This window comes from Nelusetta ayraudi, unplaced genomic scaffold (assembly GCF_046127955.1).
Source record: "Nelusetta ayraudi isolate G7.1 ecotype Tasmania unplaced genomic scaffold, CSIRO-AGI_Nayr_v1 ptg000026l, whole genome shotgun sequence".
Classification (NCBI taxonomy): Eukaryota; Metazoa; Chordata; class Actinopteri; order Tetraodontiformes; family Monacanthidae; genus Nelusetta; species Nelusetta ayraudi.
In genome coordinates, this window is record NW_027466076.1 from 760,185 (window position 1) to 778,608 (window position 18,424).

The following is an 18,424-nucleotide window of genomic DNA, read 5'->3' on the forward strand; positions in this document are numbered from 1 at the left end:
CGCCGTGCGAGTCTCTACTGGACTGTGTGCGTCTGTTTTCCCCCAGAAACAACCCCGAAGGTTCCCGTATTGGTATTATTCACAGGTGTTATAATAGCCTGAAGCGTAATCAGGTGGCGAGGAGCAGGAACACCTGCAGGGGGCGCTTCAAACCTCGCTCTCCAGCCTCGCTAATGCATGGTGTGTAGCGCTACACTGTGAGATTTGTGACGACAAAACTCGGGAAGGTTGTTGTCGTCGCCGCGCGTGACGCAACACTTTAAAAGCGGCAAAAGTTCAAAACTTAATAGATGTTTTTTTTTTCTTTTATAAGGTGTTGTCGGGTTGCTAGCGCAATGCCGACAAGATGTAATCAGCCGCACAACCTGTTGTACACCTGTTGTCGTGCACCCGTTGTTGCGCTCCACAGTTATGACGCTTTAGTGACAATGATGAGAAAGAACCAGTCGACCCGGTCGGAGGCAGTGTGTGTGTGTGTGTGTGTGTGGTCTTTAGAAAAGAAAACGTTGCTTTTGTCTTTTCTGTCAACAGGTGCTGGTCCTGTGCAGGTGCAGAAGTCACCACAGACCGACGTCCAATCAGAAGCTGAACAGTTTGCCCTTCCGTCCCCGCCCCCCCCCCCTCACCATTGTCGATGAGGTACTTGAGGACCTCTTTGCCGCCGGCCTCCACGGCATGATGCAGCAGCGTGCAGCCGGCGGTGTCCTGCAGCAGGAAGTCCGCCCCCTGCTGGTGGAGCTCCATCAGCTGCACGAGGACAGACAGACACACGGACGCAGACGGAAAGCGAGTGAGACGTTTGAACGCTTTCAACGGGTTGACGGGACAGAGAGCTTCCAGGCGAGGCTGAGACTGAGACACACTCACTCGGTTCAGGTCTCCAGTCTTGATGCAGTCTATCAACCCTGCATCTGCAGAAAAAAAACAAACAAACAAGAAAACAACAGGAGGTCAAGGAAGAGAGAAGTGAAAAACGCAGGACGCAGAGGTGGAAAAGAAAAAAACAAACAACAAAAAACAGAAGTAGATCAATCGTACTACTAACTACCAGTAACAAAGAGGAAGAGTCAACTGGTGACCTCTGACTGGACCCCGAGCCTCGGGTTGAGCATCGCACTGGCCGTCAAATATCCTTGCTTAAAAAATTTAATTTGCATTTAAACAGAAGTCTCTGAACAGGCAAAACTGTTCAAAGTTTCAAAGTACAAAATTATCAGTTGACCATTTTATTTTTACTGTTTGAATTTTTTTTTTTTTTCATTTAACCCCTAAATTATTATTTGTTGGGGTGGGGGAGTCGTGGTCCCCCCCCCCGGCTCCATGATCCCCAGACTTGCCCACAGACTTTTGACATATCTGTACTAAAGTCTTAATCGTGATTTAAATGCTCTGGAAACTAAGTTATGCTTGACTCGGTCCCCTGAAGGTGATGCAATATGTAAGTTTGATTCAAATAAACGTTATCTGTATAAAAAACTTTGGTGCAGTGCTTTCGTGGAAGGGGGGTGGGGGGTAGTGCGAGCTGATCAGGCTGTTCCAGCGAAACCCTGGCTGAGACTACAGCGACTTCCTGAGTGGTTCCTACCTTTTTCAGGCTGGTGTGAGGTAGCGCTGGACGGACTGCAGGGAGAGAGAGAGAGGGAGGGGCCGAGCGAGAGGTCACGAACTCGGTGAAAACACACACACACACACACGTATATTTGCAGGGTGAGATTGTACATGTACCTAATGTTGGGTCTGAAATCAGCGGCGGTGGTGTTGGAGCGATGCACATTGATAATCTTTGCCCCTCTCCTTCAGGACACACACAGCCAACAACAGAGACACACACACACACACAGCCGACAACAGAGACACACACACACACAGTCAGCCAGCTGACCACAGCTCAGGCAGGTGACGCACACACACATGTACATACAGTATATATACATATGTGTGTACATATATATGTATGTATACGTATATGTATATATACACACACATATATATATATATATATATACATACACATGCATATATATGCGTATGTGTATATACATATGCATATACACACAAATACAATATATATATATATGTATATATATATGGATGTGTATGTACATATATATATATATATATATATATATATATATATATATATATATATATATATATATATATATATATATGTACGTATATATATATATATATATATATATATATATATATATATATATATATATATATATATATATATATATATATATATATATATATATGCACATAGCAATACAATAGCAGAGGTACAAAATCAAACATGTAGATGCAGAAACCAAACTGCAGGTGTTTGGCTCATCAGTCAAATATGGCAGCGCATGTGTTTAGTTACGATGGCGGCGGCACTTTAAAGGTCCCAGACTGGCATAAAATCCTGCCCGGCAACTATCAACTTGAGTCTCCATTAACACTTGTTCTTTGCTTCTTTTTTTTTTTGCTCCAGAAAATAAAGTTCTGGAAATCGGCCCCTTGTTACATCACTAAGGGAACCACGATGCCTCCCAGGTCAGTGACCACACACGCATGCAGGGCTGCACTGCTGGGAGTCCAGGATGGAAACCAGGAGGATGTGGGACGTTTGAAAGTTTCACAGCAAGTCTGTTTGCTCCCCCTGCTGGATAGACAGGGTAGTGCTGCTGTTTTCGTGCCACCTACTGGGATTCGCCAACAAAACATGACGTGGTTGATGTTATTATGAACATTCTGAGACTCTGTGTGTGCGTGTGTCTACCTGCAGAGGGCGGACTTGGTGGAGTTCTGGGACAGAGCGTCAGTCACTGAACTGTCGCTGGAGATCCTCTTCCTCTGAAAGTCTCTCACCCTGAAACACAGGCATCGTCACTGTTCTTCTAATTGTTGTTGTCATCATTGGTGTTTTTTTTTTGTTGTTGTCTGTTTTACGGCAATGCAAGGCAAAGCAGCTTTATTTATATGGCCTGTTTCATACACGAGGCAACTCCATGTGCTGTACATGATTAGTTCAACATTTTAAAAGCATTTCAAAACAAAGAACACAGAGGATTCAAAGACAAAGTGCAGAGAGAGAGAAAAAAGACAGCTTAAAATGCACAGAGGTTTAATTAAAACGCGCAGTGCAGTATCATGGACAGTGTTAAAGGAGAATAGAAATGAAACGATGATAGTAAAATACAACAAGATGAATAAAAGCACTCAATCATAAGCATAAGAAAAAAGAAGAGTCTCTAATCTGTATATAAACACATTTGCACTTGGGGCTGACTTCACTTCTGTTGGCAACTTATTCCATTCATGTGCAGCATAACGCCTAAATGCTGCTTCACAATGTTTAGTTTGAACTCTGGGCTCCACTATCTGACCTGAGTCTACAGATCTCAGAGTCCTACTGGGTTTATATTCCATTAGCATTTCATTCATGTATTCTGGAGTGACTTCTGGGCCACTAGCAGAACTTTAATGTCTATTCTATAACTGACTGTATGCCAGTGTAAAGTCTGCAGAACTGTAGTAATAAGCCTTGATGTCTTTGTTCTGTTCTGAAGGTATCTCTGACTCTGACTGCTGCAGTGCATTGAGAGACTTGGAGAGCGCACTGCAGCTGCAGGATTCACCAGCAGGGGGCGATCGGCTCCCACAGACAAATCTCGATCCTAACGTGACAAGAAGTGATTCTAAAGACAGAGTCGCAGCTGCGAGTCCGCTTCCCGTCCCTCACCTGCGCGGGTTGGAGGAGGAGGGTGAGGAGGGTGAGGAGGGCGAGCCGGGGAAGGCGAAGCGTCTCTGCTGGTCCTGGTGCTCCTCCGAGTCCACCAGGTCCGGCATGCCGGGCGAGGTGCCCACCGTCTCCCGGGACACCAGCTCCGGGTCCAGGACGTAGAGCTCCTCCTGGGAGATCTCCGACACGTAGTTCAGGTGCTCCTGAGCAAAGGGGGAGGGGGAGGGGTCAAAGGTCAGCCATCGTCAGGAAACCAGGAAATCAAATCACATCCAGACTTAATTATTGTCAATGTTTAGGGAAATTAAGGGACATAATTTCAGCTGCAGTTAATGTTAATTCATCAAAGATGAGTTTTATACTTTTTTTTATAATTTATATAAATTGTTAATTCTTGTAGTTATGAATAAAAAAGAAATACTTCACTAGTTTATCAGAATTTGAATAAAAGTCACGTCAATTATTTCATTGTGGTTTTTATAAAAATATCACCACATTTTCATTGTCAACATCATATATATATATATATTTTTTTTTTATTATTTATTATCAGTTTTATAGCGATTTTTATACTATTAATTATTAATAATTTTTGTTGCTGTTTATATTTTTCGCTCTTCGCCCGGCTGGACCCACGTCCCACCTGAGCTCGGTCGATCCTGTAGAAGCGGTCGGCCGTCGTGCCTGCAAGAGAAAGACGAGGCGTTCAGAGAGTGCGACGGCGCCGCCCTGAGGGTCGCCGGCGGGACTGCAGGCTACTTACAGTCCAGGAAACACCACTTGGTGGAGAGTCGCTGCGAGGAGAAGCACTCGGCCTGCATCTCGCCGCCATCCTGGGAGGGGACAGAGCGAGACATCGGCCTGGTTATTGGTTCTTGATAATAACCCCGCCTCTACCCCCCCACACCGCCCTCTCAATCTCTCTGATTGGCTGTTGCTCGGCGACGCACCTTCTCCACGTTGTCGTGCAGACGCTCGATCAGCAGGCGGCAGGTTTCCAGGTCGCTGTCCCCGGGGACGGTGATGACACCCAGCGGTGTCGCTGCACGCAGACACACACACACACACACACACACACGCACGCGTGCGCAGACACACACACACACACACACACACACACACCGCAGATTTACATGTAATGAAGCCACATCAGGCTGTCTCATCCGGAGTTGAGCGAGTGAGACGGAGACACTGAGTCGCTGAATCACTTCAATCAGCACTATAGAAGGATCCATTCAAATGAATTGCTCAGCGAATCGTTCACTTCCCCCAGTTGTTCCCTTTCAGAACTTTCATTTTCAAGTTGTTTCATAGTCCCCGACAATTTGGCCTTGTTCTTCGACTACGTGTACTTTACTTTTATGGCAAGTTTTATTTTTTGAAGACTCGCATTCATCCGACGTCGTCAGTACGTTCACAAGCAAACGAGTCAATGAATACCGGCGGTAATTTTTCTTAAAAATCCTGTCGCCAAATTAAACCGTAGAACTGAGCCGAGAAATGAACACCTTGATTCAGGAAGTGATTTGGTTCAGTGCATTCAGCCAAGACATTCGGATCTTTGGAGGCCAAAAGGATTTGCAAATAAGACGACGTTAGCGAGCCCTCGGAGGACAGGGCAGGAAGTGAAGCCAGGTGGCGGTGAGTGCGGGGGAGTGTTGGAGTAGTGTTGGGGGAGTGATGGGGGAGTGATGGGGGAGTGATGGGGGAGTGAGAGGACTCACAGGCCTCCTTCAGCTGGTCCTTGTCATAGTGCAGAGCCTCGTAGGCCGCCATGCTGATCCGGTTCACTCGGATCTGCAGCTTCTCGGGGATCGGCTGCTGACTGCACACACACACACACACACACACACACACACACACACACACACACACACACACACACACACACACACACAAAGAGGTCAAGCCCTCATTCATTCCCTGTTGGAGATCCTCAGTACGGTTTACTGAGGATATTTTCACACTGTGTGTGTGTGTGTGTGTGCGTGTGTGTGTGTGTGTGCGTTATTACTCGTTGAGGTGCGGCATGGAGATCCTCCTCTTGGCCTTCTGCACCATGTTGGCTTGGCTCCGCAGGCTGATGCGGATGACGGACGGCGCCAGCTTGCAGGGCTCGCCGTCCACCTGCATGGGGATGGACTTGTAGGTGGTGAGGGTCACCTGTTTGCACTGGTGGAGCCGCTCGCCGTGGCCGCCCACCTGCAGGGTGGCCTGCACACACACACACACACACACACACACACACACACACACACACACACACACACACACACACACACACACACACACACACACACACACACACACACACAAATGGATTAGGAGTAGCTTCGTGGTTACTGTTAAGACCAGGCATGGGCAAATTGTGGCCTGGGGGCCATATGTTAAGCTTTTTAATTGGGCCAGCGGAACTACAAGAAATAAGAATAAGAATACAAAATAATAGTAGTAAATAAGTAATAAAATAGTTGTATTTCATCCATTTTTCAGTGTTTTAACAAATAAAGAGCTGAATACTGTGGGGCTTCAAAGACACATATTTTGTTCTAACTTTGCTTTTGTTCATTTTCAATTGACATTAAAGCACATGTTTTCTACATATCCCATGATAATTTCCCTCCTCCATCCATCTGCTGCTGCTCCGGCCCCTCCGTCACATTTTAGAACCCATTGTGGCCCCACCAGTCAAAAAGTTTGCCCACCGTTGGTCAAAACGGAGCATTTGACAGCATCTGAACTTGCGCTCACAGAGTGTAACCGGACCAATCAGCATCCTGTCTGGGGGAAAGAGGCGGAGCTAGGCGGCTCACCAGGGAGGTCAGGGTGAAGCCGATCACCTCGATGCAGCCGTCATCGTGGCGCTGCGGCTCGAAGTCCTGGTGCTCACCGGGGTGACCCCACGGCACCGTGCCGGCACAGTACCTGCAGACGGCAGACACACACACACACACACACACACACACACACACACACACACACACAGACACACACAAGTCAGGTCGTCATTCTTTCCCAGCAAAACCCTCCCTGAACTCCGACAATTAGTTGAACTACAAGTCCCATCATGCACCAGCTTGCAACATTTTTCATTTGAAACTTTCACTTGAAACTGCTTATATTTCTGAGGATATTTTGATTGAAGAATCAATCAATCAATCAATCATCAATGAACAATTTTTTTTTATTGATTATTTGATCCACTTATTTATAGGAACTTATTTCATGATTCGTTCTTAAGTATTGTAATAATAATGTAACAAATTCAGTTGGTACAGCAGTGCTTTTTTCCTTCTCTCCTGCAGAGAAAGGTTCTTCATTCAAATAGTTCCATCTAAAGACGCTGCAGTTCAACCATATTTTCTTGTCTTTGTGCCTCTGAAGGTTGAAGACAAACTGAGGTGGACGGCCTGCGTGAACTTGCTGTACCTGGGGATGTTGAGGAAGACGAGACACTGGAGCTTCATATCCTGGACCTTGGACGTCAGGTCTGTGCCATCGCACTGGGAGGGAATGGAGGGAGGGAGGGGTCAAAAGTCACAGAGAGCTCTGGAGCTGGCTGAGGTTTTTTCTAGCAAACTTCGTGGGCCGTTCCTCCTCAGGAAGGTTTCACGTTTGCCTCCATGCGGCTGTACTCACCACCACCTTGATGTGCTTGGCGAGGTCTTTGGAACTCCCGCTGAGGAAATCGGAAAACGCCGTCTGAAACGTACAAAAAACTTCCATAAGCTTTTAATCAGTCGACTTTTCCTCCTCCCGAGTTTATTTTTCTACCTGTGCTGAGATCTGGATTTTGCTACATCATGACCGTTTGATTAGTCAGTTTGATTGATCAGCGTAACATGATATCCCCCTGGTGGCTGGCTGCGGTAACTCTTACAAGCCACGACCCCACCCCCCCGACCCTTTAGAGGAGAGACCGAATGAGAAAAGCAGAGAGAGACACGAACCCCAGCGTAGAACATCTTGTTCCTGAAGCGGCTGTTGAACTTCTCGGGGTTGGCCTCTGTCGGAGACAAACGGTACAGAGGTGAGCGCAGGTGGGGCGTGGTCGCCCCACTGAATTCTGGGACTTGGAGGTTGCTTTTCCCTCCCAGCTCAGATTTCTAATAGTCCCTCAGGTCGTTACTCGATGAAGAGGAGGAGGAGGAGAAGGAGGAGACTCACATCTCTCCCGGTGTGGAGATCAATCTAATCAGATCTGGGAGGGAAGTTTTATTATTGATGGGGTTGCCGAGCAGCGGGCGGCAGGCTGGAGACCAGAACGGAAGGGAGGAGGCTCTAAAAATACCCCGCCGAGCAGCATCCAGTCCTGATTGTTTCGGCTCGACGACTGCTTGGGAAGGTTGTCTAGTCTCCGAGGTTCTTCCATTCATTTACGATTGAATATTTCAGCGACAACATTTCATTATTGGCTATCGGAGATGAGCAGCGGTAGCAGCAGCAGCAGGTGGCGCTGTGAGGGATGTGCTGTTGTTGTTATCAACTGCTGCATCCATATTGTTTGTTTCCTCCAGCAGAAGTTTGTTGACAATCACCTTTAATTTATATGCCACATTTTTTGTTGAATTGAGCCACATGGGTGCGCAACTAAGAGAAAGAGTTGTGAGGCGACTCACCTCTGGACTCGTGGAAGCCCAGGGTGACGTGAGCGTCGAAGCCCAGGCTGAAGTAGTTGTTGAAGACGTCGATGGGCAGCTGAGGGCGACAGCAGCAGAACAAGCATGTCAACCTTCCACGTCGGGTTCTCCTCCGTCCACCACCAGGCCACCACCCACCTTGTCCGTCTGGTGCTCGTCCATGTCCTCCGGCCGGGCCTCCGGGTTCGGCTCCACGTTCAGGTTCCAGCGGTCCAGCTGCACGATGTTGCCGTCCTCCACGTGCGAGAGGATCTTGGTAATGGGTTCGTCCGTGTAGCCCTGCAGCAGGAGGTCCCACATGGTCACATGGTCACGTGGTGAAGGCTCCAGCGACCAGCGTCCACTGACTGGCGGCCAATCAGCTCATCTCCACATGTTCCCTCCCAACTATCGTTGTTTTTTTGGGTGTGAGATTACAGCCCTCAACGGCCACATCTGGTGGCGGAGAGAGTTGAATGTTTGGACTCTTGAAAACCTTTTGCATGGTCGCAAGAAAAAAAACAAAAAAAACAAACGCTGATGGCTGCAGCGGTAAATTGTGCTGCTGGTGCATCTTGCTGAGACATTTTTGTAGGAGCAGCAGCAGCAGCAGGTTTCAAATGTGAAATCTCACACGTGCATCTTCGCAAACGCCGATCGAAGGCGCTGATTCGAACGTGACGCAACTGTAGTGGCTTCCTGTCCTGTTGAGACCAGAGCAGGAAGTGGCTGCAGTCAGCTGCCCAGTCAAAACCGCAAAGGAAGCGAAGAAGAAGAAGAAGAAGAAGAAGAAGAAGAAGAAGAAGTCTGATCACAACTTTCTTCATAAGAAGATTGACTAGCCAAAGGCTCTGCAGGCTGTTTTCTGCTGCTGATTGGCTGTGGACTCGTGACTGTATATAGAGATGGGCGGAGTCATGGTGACATCACCCATTGGTTTCTTCAGAAGCCTTGAGGTCGGTTTCACGCTGAGCGGCGCCACCACCTGGAGCTCCCAGTCCGTTATGAAACCGGAGGCGGTAGCATAGGTGAGCAGTGATTGGAGGGTCGGTGGCTGTTAGGCTGACTATGGTTGGCAACTAAGCTTTAGCCACGCCCACAACTTTATGGCCATAGCTGTATTTATGTACAGGCAATTTAGACCAACAGGAACATAGCAACCAGTTTGTAACAATGTGAATTCAGAGCTCATTCCCCTCCTGCGGCCCCCCCTCCTACTGGCCAAAGCGTTAAGCTCCGCCCACTGCGAGGGTCTCTTACCCCTCCCCAGTTCAGGGTCCTGGCCAGGTCGTTGCCAGTGCCCAGAGGGAGGATGGCGACTGGGGGCGGCGGCCGGAGCTTCAGCTCGTCCAGCACGGACAGGACCCAGCCCACCTGGCGCGCGCACACACACACACACACACACACACACACACACACACACACACACACAAACAGAGTGTTATTTTTAGAAGACAGACCTCAGTCCCACGTGCTCCGCCCCCTGCTGGATGTGGCCAGTAACTCTAGACTCACCGTCCCGTCACCGCCGCACGCCAGGATCCTCAGGTTGGGAACTTTGGCGTACAACTCCAACCTGCACAACCACAAACAACACAAACAATCGTGAGGGGGGGGGGGGGCTGAGCCCCCAACCGGCAGGATGATTGATTATGTCGTGACCTCCAATGACAGGGACGGTTTGGTCATGTGATCACCGCGAAATAGGTGGGCCAATCTTACCCCTCCCTGGGTCCTCCTTTGGTCAGGTCGAACACCTGCCGGGGGTTCAGGTACCACATGAAGGTCTGGAGGACCTTGGCTCCCTGTGGGTGGGATCAACACAGCAGGTTGAGTGGGGGTGCGGTTGGGGGATGCAGAACAGAGCCACCTAGTGGACAGGTCGGTCTGTTTGTCTCGTGAAAACAAAAATCTCAGAATGTCAAAAAAAAAAATTTCCCAAGTTTCTCCACACTGGAAATATCAGTGCGTGAGGTCACCTGGTTCCCGCCGCTCTTTGGGTTGACGAACACCAGCAGCGGCTTCATGAGCTGCGAGGGGAGGGGCTTAACCAGGAAGGGCTTCCAGCGGCCGTCTTGGACCTGAGGGACAGAGGGCGCCCATCATTCTGTCACTTGCAGAGTCAACGCCCGTCTGCTGCTCCGTTGGTGCAGCGGCACCTCTCCACCATAGGGGGCGGCGTTACGCCCACCCCTACTGGCGGAGCTTTCACATCGTAAACTCTGCATGAGTGTTTCACGCCAATGTGGCAAAAATTTAAGTAATCAAAAGGTGGAATTAAACAGTGAACTGGACTTCAAGAGGCCCTACAATAGATTTACGTTGTGTGTGTGTGTGTGTTTGTGTGTGTGTGTGTTCGTTCCTCACCTCGGCTCCCTTCTTGCTCGACTTGTTGCACTTCAGTGACGTCCTCTTCTTCTTTTTGCTGGACTTTAGAGACGTCTGCCGTTGGAGAGACAGACAGCGGGAGCAGGGACTTAGTGTGTGTGTGTGTTTGCATCTGTGTGTGTGTCTGCGTGTGTGTGTGTGAGTGCGCACCTGTGATCTGCGGACCCGGATGATCCATGTCGGGGGGATGATGACGGCGGCGTGCGCTCCCAGCGAGCAGCACTCCTCGATCTGCTGCAGCATGAAGCAGGTCACCTTGTTGTGATACTGCCACACACACACATAAAGACAGAGACAAACTGTGAGTTGATGGTGTTTGCATGACACCCTGGAGCAGAAAATCACTTGTAAAGTCCTGGCTGCAGTTGCGGGGATGTGACCTCTGTGACCTCTGGTGTCTTCCTCACCTGCTGACCTGCCTCTTGGCCACGCCCACCACCATGTGACCATCTCTAGAGGTCAGTCCCATCCGTGAGTGAGTGAGCTTGGCTGACAGTGCTCAGCTTTCAGTTCCCACCATTAATCCAGCAGTCTGTGTTTATTGTGGTCATGTGATTACTGTAATCAGCGCTCTGATTGGGCGGATCTTAGACCGTTTTGCATCAGCGACAGCTCATCTTCTAAAGAAGAAGATGAGCTGTGGCAAGGAGACAGAGTCGCATGACCTTTTCCCTGGAGCGGAGCAGCAGCCAAGGTCGTGTCAGAGGTCAGTAGCATCTCAACAACCTGTCTGCTGGGTGCGAGGGGACCGACCCCTGGCCCAATCAGAAGCAAGTGGCGGGCGGGTCGCTGCAGACCTCCGGTGCGGAAAAAGAAATAAAGCCTGAAAAACTGACCCAGTTTCACCCAGAGGCCAATGGCGGTACTGCAGCCACCATTAATAAAAGCTACCACTTTGAAAACATCACACTGCATGTGCAACTCACCGCCTGTTTGCACCATGAGCAGCTGATGGCAACGATCTCCTTGCTGTGGAAGGAGAACTTCTGCTGGAAGCCCTGTTGGCGACAAGACGCTGTGGTCAGCTGTTCAGACGCAGCCACCCGATTGGCCTATAGCGGCCGCTCACCTTCCCGCACTGCCGACACTTCCCCGTCTGGCGCCTCCGGTGGACCCAGTGGTGTCGCACCGCGTTGCACTGGGGAGGGAGAGAGAGAGAGGGTCACAAGAGGAGGGACCTTTTCTGGCCTGAACGTTGTGAAAAATTGCCCTCTGACCTCTCGGACGGATCGAGAACCCGGTTCCCTGAAGGACGGCTTGCACCTGAAGTTGATCTGCGCAGAAAGACATGAGAGGGTGAGGACTGCGAGATCATCTGCCCATGCTGAGACCTTCCAGATTCTCCAGACCTTCTCCAGCTGCTCCATGCACATGGTGTGGACGGAGATCTTGCACCCGGCGCACTTCCTCCTCGCCACCGACTTTTGCTGCAGCAGAACAAGCTGTTAGGACTCTGGGCGGCTTGGAAAGATATGTTTTTGTTTTAGCCACAAGGGGGAGCTGTGGCTCACCAGGGACTTGGCCACGCAGAACTGCTCCCCGACGTAGCAGAAGTCTCCAGAGCCGCTGGTCTCGAACCAGATGTGATCCCCAAACTGGGCGTTGTCCTGCCAACAACAGCACATGGCACCCCCTACTGTCAGTATGGGGCGGGTTCGACTTTTCCAGTGTTCATCATGTCACCGATCAAAACTGAACGGCTGAAACGAGCTGATGGAGCCCTTTGTTAAGCCCCTCTCCCTGACTGCTGTCACTGGCCAATCATACGTTAGCGACTGCCGCCATGCGGGACCGGCCGGTTGGTTGACTGTGATGTCTCCGGGGTGAGGAAGAGGAAGAGGGGGACGAGAGGAAGAGAAGAGGAAAGAGGATGAGGAAAAGGAAGGGGAGGAAGTAGAGGAGAAGGCGTGGAAGAGGGGACAAAGTGGGAGATGAAGAGGAGAGGAAGGGGAGAGGAAGAGGAGGAGGAAGTGGAGGAGGAAGAGGAAGAGGAAGAGGAGTGGAAGAGGAGAGGAAGGGGAGGAGGAAGAGCAGAGGAAAAGGAGTGGAAGAGGAGGGCAAGAGAAGACGGAGAGGAAGAGGAATGGGAGGAGCAAAGAGAGCAGTGGGAGAGGAGGAGCGAACTCACGGTCCAGTCCACGGAGCTGCTGGGCTCCCGCGGCTGCTCGCCGGATCCCGACGTGGCCACCGTCGACTGAGTCCCCATGTGCTGCAGGCCCGACTTGGCAATGGCTTTCCTGAAACCACAAGGAGGCGACAGTGAGGTTTTCTTTTAGGGAGAACTGACTCTCGGAGGGGAATCGGAGGTTTTCGGTTCTGGAGCCGTTTGTTCGCCTCAGACCTCCGTCCCCTCCTGCGTTGTGACCGTGGCAACAGCGCCGCGCTAGCTGAGCCACGCTAGCTGAGCCACGCTAGCTGAGCCACGTTAGCTGAGCCACGTTAGCTGAGCCACGCTGCCATCGTTAAGTGCCGTCGATAGCGCCTCCCGCTAACGATGGCGTCTGTTGCCGGGAGCTTCGCTTGTCTCCACAGTGCAACGCGGTGCCGCCGGCCTCACAAAGTCACTGAGCCCCTCCCCAAAAAATGCGCCCCCTGCCTGTTTTCACATTGCCGATATTTAAAATCAAAGAAAGCACCGCCAACCTCACACTGCAACGTTAGCCAGCGCTACGACGACATAAAACAGTCACGTGCTGGACAAACGACTGAAGTGGAGACCAGAAAAATGCAAGAACAGTTTCAGGATTCAGGTGTGAGGATAAAACAGTTTTCAACTTTAGATGGAATGTTGTGGATTTCAGGTAAAAAACAGAACAGAAAGAGAGTCTTGGAGCCGCAATGGCGGAAGAATCAAGTGGAAGAAAGTTGGTGAGTTTGTAGTTTTTGTTAAGTTTCGTCGCTCGGGAGCTTTTTTCAGTTTGTGTGACAAAAAGTGTGAAGGAGAGCAACATGCAGACTAGAACTAAAACACACACGCACACACACACACACACACACACACACACACACACACACACACACACACACACACACACACACACACACACAGTACACAGTACATACTAACAACACTTTTAAACACCTGCTTCGATTACAACTCAGAACAAATGTGAGACTGTGATGCGTTACGACCCCAAGTTTTATCCTCATCACTGACTGGAATCGAACTTTCAAAGGTCTTTGATAATGAGGTGATTTAATTTAATTTAAATTAATATAATTTAATTTTATTTAATTTACATTAATTGTTATTCTATTTTTTAATGGTTGGAAGCGCAATTTCCTGGACGAGGACGACCACAGAGGAGAAAACACCGCGCAGCGCCGACACGTCATCACACTCTCAGGTGACTGAGCTGAGCGTCTGCGGCGGTGGCAGTGACGGTAGGGGGTTGGGTGGGCATGGGGGCAGGGCTACATACAGCAGGAAGCTGCTCCAGCTCTCCAGGTGCGAGTCGTAGTGGGCGGGGCTAAGGGCCCCAGCACCCCGGCAGCCCTGCAGGTACACGGAGGTCTTGCGGCCGGGCAGTGGGCCCCCCCTCCCCGGCCAGGGGCTCCCGGCCTTGGAGACGGCCGACACCCGCCTCCTCCGTTTGCGGCCGGAGGTGCGGCAGCAGCCCGTGGGGGCGGAGTCTCCCGGCGGGTGAGCGGAGCCTCCTCCCAGCTGGAACTGCGAGGAGTTCCTGCGCAGGCAGCGTGGGGCCCTGATGAGGGGCCGCGGCGCCGGTGGGCCCTGGCCAGGGTGTGGAGGGGGTCCGGTGGCGGGGGGCGGGTCGGGCGACGCCCCCCCGGGTGCGTCGTGGGGGCCTTCTTCCCGGTCGGACGGCGAGCTGTCCTCCGATTGGCTGCCGGCCGAGCAGGCGCTGCTGTCGTCGTCCGAGTGCAGGCTGCTGGAGCGCGAGAACGTCCTCCAGGCACCGGCCCCGCCCCTCACCTCCAACTGCAGCCCCGCCCCGACCGCCTCCTCGCCCTCCTGGCCGTCGTCCTCTTCGGCCATCTGGATGAGGCTGGCCAGCAGCATGGACGGCCCCAGCAGGTGGGCGTCGATGGTGCGCAGCTTGCCCACCTTGCGGCGGCTGACGGCGAAACGGGGGTTGACGCCCGGCGCCGTGGTGCTGGAGCGGCGCCGCCGACGGCCGCCATACCCCGCTCGCTCGCACCTGCCCTGCTGTGTCTTGGCCCTCCCTGGCCCCACCCCCAGCCCCGGCAGCTGCACGCTGGAGCGCCGGCGCTGCGCCAGGCTGGAGGAGGGTAGCCCGACGCTGGAGCGGCGCCGGGCCTTGCTGGTGGGCAAGGCCACACTGGGGCGCCGCTGGCGGCGGGGGCCGGCCTCTGCCTCCGCCAGCCCCGCCTCCTTCCTCTTAAAATGACGGCGGAAGAATGTGTCCATGTTGGTGGTGGGGGACGGGTGGTGTAGAGGGGTGGGCGTCGGCCTCTGAAATGCTCCTCCTCCTTCCTTCCCGGCTGTTGGGAGGGAAAAAGCAGGTTAGAGCCCTGAGACGGGGCTGCGGCCAGGCCGGTCGAGGGTCAAAGGTCACGAGTCCAACAAAGACCCTTGTGAACGGCGGCGCGCTAACTGACTACACACACCCAGACACACACACACACACACACACATCCAGGCTGTATCTGAAGATGGGTGGAGTCACTGCAACGGATGGAAATTTCCAGTTTTTGACTTGGTGCAGCAAACTGATATGCAACCACCAGACACGTGTGGCCTGTCAATCAAATGTCCACAACTCCATACTTTTTTTTTTTTTGCTTTTTACAAATGTGTTTTTCATAGACTTGAATCTGCAGCTGCACTGCGAAGTTTCAGTTGGGATCAAACTGGAAACGAGCATCGACATCAGCAGCACTCGCTACTTCCAGTCACAGTCACAGGGAGGCTTCACGAAGACACACGGCCAATTCAGTCCCAGTTCAGTTCCCCACTAATGACAACAGCCGGAGCAGCTGGACATTAACTACGGACGAGCCGAGGAAGCTGAAGACGGTCAGCTCGGCAACATGGAAGGACCGTCATGGTCACGACGTCCAACTGCCTCCGGTAATGAGCTTTTGATTGGTTGGACAAACAGCAGCAGAGGCGTCCAGCAGGATATAAACAGCCGCTGCACGTGGACAAACACAGATAAGTGATAAACGGGATGACAGGTGGGCGGCTCTAAAGTGAGGGGCCGGATTCAATTCAACCAAAGACGGAAGAAGGTTCAAGCTGACAACACTGACTGACAACAGCAGGTAGTTTTCATAAAACAATGTCCCTAAGCTTAATGAAGTGCTAGATAAACAGTTAATAGGGTGAATGGTGCCACTTCTGTAGAGTAGAGGGATGGTCGTGCCAGCTGTAACCGCCCTGTGTAACTTTCCTGATCGGACAGACGCATAGAAGTGACACGTACATCGAACTTGGTGCCAGACTCGGATAAATATTGGACCGGCTTTTACACTCGGTGGCACCGAAAGCTGACAGAGGAAAAGGGCTTCAAGACTGTTGGCGACCTTTCTGGAGGGGTGTTCACTCTGCAGTTCAGGAAATCATTGGCAAACCTGACTCCTTCTTTTTACTTACTTAACCATGCTCCAGACAATTTCTGGGACACTGATACTCTAAGTCTCTGGTGATAATCCTTTTGTTTCTGGCCAAAAAATGCATCTTGTCCCCAGGTCCCCACAGTTGATATGTGGTTATCCCAAGTTTCTGCTTTTATTCCTCTCGAGAAACTCACTCATGACCACCGTTTGTGCTTTATATATATATATATATATATATATATATATATATATATATATATATATACATACATATATATATATATACCCATCTCTTTTCGTTTTTCTATTCTGTATTTACTCATTTATTTTATGTATACTTATCGCGCATCGCTTATTGTTGGGGTGGGACTTTTTTTTTGTTTTGTTTTGTTTTTGTTTTTTTTGTTCTAATGTGTGTTTGTATGTACCTATAAAAGTGAAAAACCAATAAAGAGAGTATTAAAAAAAAAAGACTGTTGGCGACCTAGTATTGTTGCTACTGGAATTGTAAGTCATATATGACATATATACATATTTATAACATGTGGTGCTCATTGGGGAACAATTTGTCCACAGTTTGTAACCGGGAGCTGGGGGGAATCTAATGCTGCCTGTTTTGATAGTTTGCATGTTTTTAGACTGCAAATGATGACTGAAACACTATAAATGTCTTGAATGTTGCCAATTCCTTAGTTCATGCAGACAATCAATTAAATTGTTAAACAGTGTTGTCGGGAGGATATTGTTATCGGTTGTTTATCTGCAACATTAGCGTGCTAGTTCACGTTGGTAGTTATTATACAAACACAACAACTTGTGGTGGCATATAGTACCTCCTGAAAATAGCTAAATATCAGGCGTTACTAAACACGTTTTGGGAGTAACTCAGTTGGGTCGGTGCAACTCGGTACGAGAATCATTCTGACATGTTTAATGTTGTTTGTTGTTTATCGGTAACGTTAGTGTGCGGAGTCCTGTTGTCGCACCGAGTTGGTTGTGGTTTTGTAAGTAAAGTACCGGACTGATGCAACCGCTGTAACCAACTCGGTATCAGCATTAGCAACTATTTGCCAATGTGCTTGTCTAGCCAGCTAGCCACTTGTACTTATCATGCTTAGTAGTATGTTAGACATGTATTTATTTTATGACAGTCATACTGAGACCCAGTCAATTACTTTTTATAGTGAATGAAAATATCTTTTTGTACATATTCTTCAAATACTGATGGTTGGAGAGTTTTTGGGTGCAGGCCACTGTACGCAGTGTTTGCACGTACGCAACTCTTGAGCAGGACTCCTGGGACACTGAACTGAACTGCTTTCAGGAAAATAGATGGGCTCCTTCAGAAAAGGGCGGCCACTGATGCCCATTCACAAATCACAGCTTTACTCGGTAAGAAAAACAATTTATTTTTTTATTCACGGGTTCGGTGATTGGGATTGTTGGCTGCGAAACCCTTTGGAGAATCTGGACATCCAACAGCTCGACTGGATCTTTGCGTGTTGTCAAGTTTCGCAGCTTGCACACAGGGCGGGATTAGCTTCATTAGCAGAGTTAGCGAGACTTCTGTTGGAGCCACCGCCCTTCCTGAGCACCTGACCAGCAGCTGCGTGGACCGTCGACCTCGTTTCCGTCCGGTTCTCCAGACCTCTACTGTGACAGAGCGCTTACCTGGCTGCACTTTTTTCTCCGTTTAAAAAAAAACGACATCAAGGCCTCTGGATCTAACCTGCCTGACGACACTGTGAGCAGGGCAGAGATTTGACGTCACATCTGTCAATCAAACACAAATATCCAGCAGCCTAACAGAGACCAACTAAAACCAGCAGCACTGGTCCTTTAAAAACGGTATCACTAGTCCTTTGAGAACAGCAGCTCTGGTCCTTTAAAAAGCAGCAGCTCTGGTTCTTTATAACCAACAGCACTGGTCCTTTTAAAACAGCATCACTAGTCCTTCAAAACCAGCATCACTAGTCCTTTTAAACCAGCACCATTAGTCCTTATAACCAGCAGCACTTGTCCTTTTAAACCAGCACCATTAATCCTTATAACCAGCAGCACTTGTCCTTTAAAAACCAGCAGCTCTGGTCCGGTCCTTTAAAAACCACACAAAGTCACAAAGTCGCGATCTGACAACGGGTTG

The 18,424-nt window shown here is 50.1% G+C and overlaps 1 protein-coding gene and 1 long non-coding RNA gene across 2 annotated transcripts in view; both read right to left on the reverse strand.

Annotated features, from left to right (window-relative positions):
- Positions 1–18,424, reverse strand: part of LOC142889998 (uncharacterized) — a 38,689-nt gene that overhangs the window by 10,348 nt on the left and 9,917 nt on the right. The window lies entirely within an intron of this gene.
- Positions 1–18,424, reverse strand: part of dgkzb (diacylglycerol kinase, zeta b) — a 31,574-nt gene that overhangs the window by 3,639 nt on the left and 9,511 nt on the right. Inside the window, exons 2-31 of the mRNA XM_076028695.1 lie at positions 14,163–15,204; positions 12,869–12,977; positions 12,252–12,347; positions 12,090–12,167; positions 11,958–12,014; positions 11,810–11,878; positions 11,667–11,738; positions 10,891–11,007; positions 10,720–10,794; positions 10,332–10,433; positions 10,075–10,157; positions 9,868–9,928; positions 9,613–9,726; positions 8,512–8,652; positions 8,353–8,431; positions 7,684–7,739; positions 7,373–7,435; positions 7,163–7,236; positions 6,547–6,658; positions 5,748–5,947; positions 5,458–5,558; positions 4,684–4,775; positions 4,497–4,566; positions 4,377–4,417; positions 3,734–3,936; positions 2,771–2,860; positions 1,726–1,794; positions 1,586–1,620; positions 868–911; positions 627–747 (exon numbers count right to left, since the gene is read on the reverse strand). Coding sequence (XP_075884810.1) covers positions 627–747; positions 868–911; positions 1,586–1,620; positions 1,726–1,794; positions 2,771–2,860; positions 3,734–3,936; positions 4,377–4,417; positions 4,497–4,566; positions 4,684–4,775; positions 5,458–5,558; positions 5,748–5,947; positions 6,547–6,658; positions 7,163–7,236; positions 7,373–7,435; positions 7,684–7,739; positions 8,353–8,431; positions 8,512–8,652; positions 9,613–9,726; positions 9,868–9,928; positions 10,075–10,157; positions 10,332–10,433; positions 10,720–10,794; positions 10,891–11,007; positions 11,667–11,738; positions 11,810–11,878; positions 11,958–12,014; positions 12,090–12,167; positions 12,252–12,347; positions 12,869–12,977; positions 14,163–15,130 — 3,592 coding nt within the window. The 5' untranslated portion in view covers positions 15,131–15,204. The remainder of the gene's footprint in view (positions 1–626; positions 748–867; positions 912–1,585; positions 1,621–1,725; positions 1,795–2,770; positions 2,861–3,733; positions 3,937–4,376; positions 4,418–4,496; positions 4,567–4,683; positions 4,776–5,457; positions 5,559–5,747; positions 5,948–6,546; positions 6,659–7,162; positions 7,237–7,372; positions 7,436–7,683; positions 7,740–8,352; positions 8,432–8,511; positions 8,653–9,612; positions 9,727–9,867; positions 9,929–10,074; positions 10,158–10,331; positions 10,434–10,719; positions 10,795–10,890; positions 11,008–11,666; positions 11,739–11,809; positions 11,879–11,957; positions 12,015–12,089; positions 12,168–12,251; positions 12,348–12,868; positions 12,978–14,162; positions 15,205–18,424) is intronic.